The sequence below is a fragment of the Triticum urartu genome, chromosome 4, assembly GCF_003073215.2.
Source record: "Triticum urartu cultivar G1812 chromosome 4, Tu2.1, whole genome shotgun sequence".
Classification (NCBI taxonomy): Eukaryota; Viridiplantae; Streptophyta; class Magnoliopsida; order Poales; family Poaceae; genus Triticum; species Triticum urartu.
The window spans coordinates 573,550,512-573,557,433 of NC_053025.1; the positions used below are offsets into that span (position 1 = coordinate 573,550,512).

A 6,922-nucleotide genomic window follows, 5' to 3' on the forward strand; every position below is an offset into this window, starting at 1 on the left:
ACTTGCCCGATGATCGGCAAGCAATTGAGAATAAATGGATCTTCAAGAAGAAGACTGACGCTGACGGTAATATTACTGTCTTACAAAGCTCGACTTGTCGCAAAAGGTTTTCGGCAAGTTCAAGGGATTGACTACGATGAGACCTTCTCACCCGTAGCGATGCTTAAGTCTGTCCGAATCATGTTAGCAATTGCCGCATTTTATGATTATGAAATTTGGCAGATGGATGTCAAAACTGCATTCCTGAATGGATTTCTGGAAGAAGAGTTGTATATGATGCAACCAGAAGGTTTTGTCGATCCAAAGGGAGCTAACAAAGTGTGCAAGCTCCAGCGATCCATTTATGGACTGGTGCAAGCCTCTCGGAGTTGGAATAAACGCTTTGATAGTGTGATCAAAGCATTTGGTTTTATACAGACTTTCGGAGAAGCCTGTATTTACAAGAAAGTGAGTGGGAGCTCTGTAGCATTTCTGATATTATATGTGGATGACATATTACTAATTGGAAATGATATAGAATTTCTGGATAGCATAAAAGGATACTTGAATAAGAGTTTTTCAATGAAAGACCTCGGTGAAGCTGCTTACATATTAGGCATAAGATCTATAGAGATAGATCAAGACGCTTAATTGGACTTTCACAAACAACATACCTTGACAAAATTTTGAAGAAGTTCAAAATGGATCAAGCAAAGAAAGGATTCTTGCCTGTGTTACAAGGTGTGAAATTGAGTAAGACTCAATGCCCGACCACTGCAGAAGATAGAGAGAATATGAAAGATGTTCCCTATGCATCAGCGATAGGATCTATCATGTATGCAATGCTGTGTACCAGACCTGATGTGTGCCTTGCTATAAGTCTAGCAGGGAGGTACCAAAGTAATCCAGGAGTGGATCACTGGACAGCGGTCAAGAACATCCTGAAATACCTGAAAAGGACTAAGGATATGCTTCTCGTATATGGAGGTGACAAAGAGCTCGTCGTAAAAGGTTACGTTGATGCAAGCTTTGACACTGATCCGGACGATTCTAAATCGCAAACCGGATACGTGTTTACATTAAACGGTGGAGCTGTCAGTTGGTGCAGTTCTAAACAAAGCGTCGTAGCGGGATCTACATGTGAAGCGAGTACATAGCTGCTTCGGAAGCAGCAAACGAAGGAGTCTGGATGAAGGAGTTCATATCCGATCTAGGTGTCATACCTAGTGCATCGGGTCCAATGAAAATCTTTTGTGACAATACTGGTGCAATTGCCTTGGCAAAGAATCCAGATTTCAACAGAGAACCAAGCACATCAAGAGACGCTCAATTCCATTCGGGATCTAGTCCAGTGGGAGACATAGAGATTTGCAAGATACATACGGCTGAATGTTGCAGACCCGTGACTAAGCCTTTTCCACGAGCAAAACATGATCAGCACCAAGGCTCCATGGGTGTTAGAATCATTACTGTGTAATCTAGATTATTGACTCTAGTGCAAGTGGGAGACTGAAGGAAATATGCCCTAGAGGCAATAATAAAGTTATTATTTATTTCCTTATATCATGATAAATGTTTATTATTCATGCTAGAATTGTATTAACCGGAAACATAATACATGTGTGAATACATAGACAAACAGAGTGTCACTAGTATGCCTCTACTTGACTAGCTCGTTAATCAAAGATGGTTATGTTTCCTAACCATGAACAATGAGTTGTTATTTAATTAACGAGGTCACATCATTAGTTGAATGATCTGATTGACATGACCCATTCCATTAGCTTAGCACCCGATCGTTTAGTATGTTGCTATTGCTTTCTTCATAACTTATACATGTTCCTATGACTATGAGATCATGCAACTCCCGAATACCGGAGGAACACTTTGTGTGCTACCAAACGTCACAACGTAACTGGGTGATTATAAAGGAGCTCTACAGGTGTCTCCAAAGGTACATGTTGGGTTGGCGTATTTCGAGATTAGGATTTGTCACTCCGATTGTCGGAGAGGTATCTCTGGGCCCTCTCGGTAATGCACATCACATAAGCCTTGCAAGCATTGCAACTAATGAGTTAGTTGCGAGATGATGTATTACGGAACGAGTAAAGAGACTTGCCGGTAACGAGATTGAACTAGGTATTGGATACCGACGATCGAATCTCGGGCAAGTAACATACCGATGACAAAGGGAACAACGTATGTTGTTATGCGGTCTGACCGATAAAGATCTTCGTAGAATATGTAGGAGCCAATATGGGCATCCAGGTCCGCTATTGGTTATTGACCGGAGACGTGTCTCGGTCATGTCTACATTGTTCTTGAACCCGTAGGGTCCGCACGCTTAAGGTTACGATGACAGTTATATTATGAGTTTATGCATTTTGATGTACCGAAGGTTGTTCGGAGTCCCGGATGTGATCACGGACATGACGAGGAGTCTCGAAATGGTCGAGACATAAAGATTGATATATTGGAAGCCTATATTTGGACATCGGAAGTGTTCCGGGTGAAATCGGGATTTTACCGGAGTACCGGGAGGTTACCGGAACCCCCCGGGAGCCATATGGGCCTTAATGGGCTTTAGTGGAAAGGAGAAAGGGGCAGCCCAAGGTGGCCACGCGCGCCTCCCCCCTCCCCTAGTCCTATTAGGACTAGGAGAGGTGGCCGGCCCCCCTCTCTCTCTTTCCCCCTCGGGGAATCCTAGTCCAACTAGGATTGGGGAGTCCTACTCCCGGAGGAGTAGGACTCCTCCTGCGCCCTCCTCCTGGCCGGCGGCCCCCTCCCCCTTGGCTCCTTTATATACTGAGGCAGAGGCACCCCAGAAACACACAAGTTGATCCACGTGATCTATTCCTTAGCCGTGTGCGGTGCCCCCAGCCACCATAGTCCTCGATAATACTGTAGCGGAGTTTAGGCGAAGCCCTGCTGCTGTAGTGCATCAAGATCGTCACCACGCCGTCGTGCTGACGGAAACTCTTCCCCGACACTTTGCTGGATCGGAGTCCGGGGATCGTCATCGAGCTGAACGTGTGCTCGAACTCGGAGGTGCCGTAGTTTCGGTGCTTGATCGGTTGGATCGTGAAGACGTACGACTACTTCCTCTACGTTGTGTCAACGCTTCCGCAGTCGGTCTGCGTGGGTACGTAGACAACACTCTCCCCTCTCGTTGCTATGCATCACCATGATCTTGCGTGTGCGTAGGAATTTTTTTAAAATTACTACGAAACCCATCAACCACGTGATTCGAACTAGCTACCAGCCCGTGGGCCGCGGCTCGTTTTTGGTCTGTTTTTTGTTCGTTCGTTCATTCTTTTTTTACTTTTGTTTATTATTTATACTTCCAACTATTCTTGTATTTAAAAATGTAAATCAAGCATTTGAAAATGTTAAAATGCGTAAATAAAAAGATATTAACCATTTATTAAAAATATTAGTCTTGTATTTAAAAATATATTTAAATGTTATATATAAAAATGTTGACTATGTATTCAAAAAGTTCTAACCAAGCACTTGAAATTGTTAATTGTGTATAAAAAATTTGTGTCTGATGTATAAGAAAAATGTTTACAGAAAATATATAATGTGTGTGAACAAAGTCAATTTTGTATTTAGAAAGTGTTAAAGCAAGCATTTGAAAAAAATATTAAACAAGTATTTAAAAGATATTAAACATGCATTAAAAATGTTCTTGACGTATATGAAAAATGTAGAATGAAAACCAACAGAAAGAAAGAAAAATGTTCTCGACGTATACGGAAAATATAGGACGAAAACTAGGTGACACAATGCAAATATTTTACATATTTCTGTTTTTTATTTTCTTATGCCAATTTCAAAATGCGTTCAAATGACGGGTATGGCCGTTCATAGCTAGAAATGTTTTTTACTTTAGGTTCTGAACTATATGCCGCTTAAGATAGCATTTATTTGTACTTCCAATGAGTACCAGGAAACAAGTTGCAACAGAGCCCCTCCAATAGGATGAAAACTAGGTCACATATAATGACATAATGCGAAGGTTTTTCAATTTTTTTGTTTTTTTGAATTTTTCATGCCCGTTTCAAAATGCGGTCAAAACGGCGGGCATCAACAGAAGGGCAAGAGTTGTGTATGGCGCTGTCATTAGCGAGATCAATATCAAAGCCGATACGTTATCTTGTAATTTTTTTTTGAAAACCGTGCTGCAAATTATGAAGCACATCGTTTAGCAAAGTTCGCACTATCTAGAGGTCTGGGTCGCCATGTCTGGTTTGGTGTTCCCCACGACCAAGTTTGTATCCCACTCCATGTGGAGTTTGATGAATAAAGCAGTTTTTCATCCCTAAAAAAAGCCTTGTTCTTATTGATTGAAATGTTTGTGTCATGGATTGATGACATGACATCCATCCATCCATCCTATTTATCTAAAGAAAAAGAAAGAAAGAAAGAAAAAGAACCCCCACCCCCCGGGCAGCCCAACCACCCAAACCCTATCCCCTCCCACTCCATCGTCGCCGCCCCCAGATCCAATCTCGCTGCCACTCCATCCTGTCCCGCTCGCGCATGCTCGCCGCCACCACGACCGCCGCCGCCGCCGCACTCAGGGCGCCGCGACCTCCTTCCCGCTCGCCGCCCTCCTCGCCTCATCCAAGGCCTCGTCCGACTCGACCCCCGCCACCCCCGCGGTGGTCCCCGCAGACGAGCGGGGCTCCCTCTTCGCCACGGACCCCGCGCCATCCGAGTTCGCGCCCTCCTCGTCGCCGTGTGCAGCGGCCAGAGGATCTCCACGACGTCCTCGTCGTCGTCCGCGGTGGCCAGGGGATCTCCGGGGCGTCCTCGTCATCATCCATGGACCCCACCCCCGCCGAGCATGAGATCTCCCGAGCAGGCCCTCCCACCGGCCATTGTTGGGCCATCTCCGCCGCGCCACCGTCCCTCCGCCGGCAGGCACGTCTCTCTCTCTCTCTGACCAGCCGTGTTCTCTGCACCAGGTTCAGCTCCTCCCGCTGCAAAGTGCTCGGCGAGGAGAAGGACACGGGAACTTGACCTGGACACAAGGTGCTCAGCTCCTCCAGCGACCACCGGGCCAATTTGTTCTCTGTTCCCCTCCCCACCTCCCTCCACCCATCTTCCGTACATTCACATGTTCATCAGTTTGCATCTGTATATTACAGTAGTCAGCAATATTATTTGAATGCAGTTTTGTTGGATTAGTTAGGTGATATTTTGATGCAATTTTGATGGATATTTTTTCAGATGAGATGGAACCAAAGATCAATCTGCTTTGATTTCTTAAATTCTCTACAATTTGCTTTTGTAGTTTTACTCCAGAACAAAGCATGCAAAAGTAATAGCAAATATAAACCTCAAAGCTCTTCCCCACCACATTATGTGTGCATACTCCATCTAATCTAATATATAAATCTAAAATCTTGAAGCTTCATTCCTTTGGTCACCCATGATATGTTAATGAAATGCCGTTGTCACTCCATTTGTTTGTGAATTTGCCTACCTGTTCTCATGTGATTCAGTGTGCATGCATTCAAGTTTTTCTGTAGGTCTATTTAGCATGAAACGGTGCTATGGTTTTTTAGCTACTTTAGCATTCAAATGAACATAACCATGAACTCTGATCCAGGGCATGTACTCTACCCAGAGCATGTACAGTCTGCCATATCTAGAAATTCTTGGATACCAGATACAACTATGCCCTTAATTAGTAAATTTCCTTCAACAACCCATGCTTATGATCTGTGAACACTCTATTTGTGTACTGATGTACATTGGATGCCCGGCTTTTAATTTTGAGTGTGTGTAATGTGATGTCTGGCATTCACTTGAAGTGGCACTCCTATATTTGCTTATAATATAAATACTTGTTTATGTATACAATGCAAATATTTTGTTTATGCATAGCTGAACTCCTAGCTAGCACTTGACAACTTATTCTCTGGTTTCCTATTAATTAAATGGTACATGCAATGAATATATCTGGTTTCCTGCCTCTTTGATTTGTTCGAGTATTATCTGCACGTTAGTTCTTTCGTTGAGTAGTGTGTATTTTCTGCTCATCCAGGTTTGACAACTAGTTCCTTGCTCTGCTCTGCCCCTGCTAGGTGCTCGCGGAGGAGGCCAAGGCGTGGTAAGACAAGGCCATCTTCAAGGTGCTCGATCTGGTACGATCTTTTAACCTCGGAAGGTTGAACCTCTCACCGACGACGGCCGTCATTGGTGAGCTGCTGGTTGCATCGGCCTCCCGCGGCATCTATTGCCAGCCTGTGGAACACTTCGAAGCCATCTTTGGAACTGCCAATGTCTTCCTGCAGGTAGCACCCCCTGTCCCTCTCCATCCTCCATTCCCCTGCAGTTCCGTTTTTTCTTGAAGTCATCCTACATACCTGCATAATTAGGCACATATGCTAAAGTGAAACTAGTGCTATATTGCATCAGATGGTTATTTTTGGATTTGGTACCAGTTTTGGCCTGGCCTGTGCTTCATACCTTGCTTTGGTTTTCAGTAGCAAGTAGTGCCTTAGTACCTTTTCCATCATCTGGTGTCCATGGATCAAAATTTTGGTTGTTATGTATTTATTGTAGTATCGGGAATGGCTCAAACCTGAAGTTCTTAGGCTGTACATTTGGCTATGATCAATTCTTTTGTGCATTTTAATTCAGTGTTGGTGTTGATTTGATGCCCATGTTTAGAAACAAATTACAGCAGGCTAAATAGGTTAATCTTCTTGGTTTGTTCGCGTGCAGATGACTGATGAGTTGATCTTCTTCCACCAGTGGTAGCAGTAGGTGATGCCGGAGCAGTACATCGATCAGCAGATCATCCTGCCATTTGGGCCGGGAGAAGCTGGGACAGCCCTAATGCAGTAACATCACCATGTGGCAAATCCAGTAGATTGACACAACATTGGTGCTTGGGTGATGGGGCAAAGTATGTGTACTAGTGACG

The 6,922-nt window shown here is 44.1% G+C and overlaps 1 protein-coding gene across 4 annotated transcripts; it reads left to right on the forward strand.

Annotated features, from left to right (window-relative positions):
- Window positions 1-4,419: 4,419 nt before the first annotated feature.
- Window positions 4,420-6,922, forward strand: LOC125552793 (proline-rich receptor-like protein kinase PERK9). Of its 4 annotated transcripts, none has more exons than XM_048716476.1 (4): window positions 4,420-4,908; window positions 4,953-5,019; window positions 6,038-6,287; window positions 6,751-6,916. In XM_048716476.1, the coding sequence occupies exons 1-3, from the start codon at window positions 4,525-4,527 to the stop codon at window positions 6,163-6,165; spliced, it is 579 nt and encodes a 192-aa protein (XP_048572433.1). In that variant the 5' UTR covers window positions 4,420-4,524; the 3' UTR covers window positions 6,166-6,287; window positions 6,751-6,916. The 4 variants fall into 4 exon arrangements, 3 of the variants coding, with proteins under 3 accessions (XP_048572433.1, XP_048572431.1, XP_048572432.1); XM_048716475.1 differs by having other exon boundaries at window positions 4,422-4,908; window positions 6,721-6,922; XR_007303798.1 differs by having other exon boundaries at window positions 4,429-5,019; window positions 6,078-6,287; window positions 6,721-6,922.

What these genes read in the sequence shown, in the direction of transcription:
- LOC125552793 (XM_048716474.1), top strand. Translation starts at nt 4,525, where the DNA reads ATGCTCGCCGCCACCACGACCGCCGCCGCCGCCGCACTCAGGGCGCCG. An exon ending in GTCCCTCCGCCGGCAGGCAC is followed by an intron (nt 4,913 to 4,952) that starts GTCTCTCTCTCT and finishes TCTCTGCACCAG; the next exon opens with GTTCAGCTCCTCCCGCTGCA.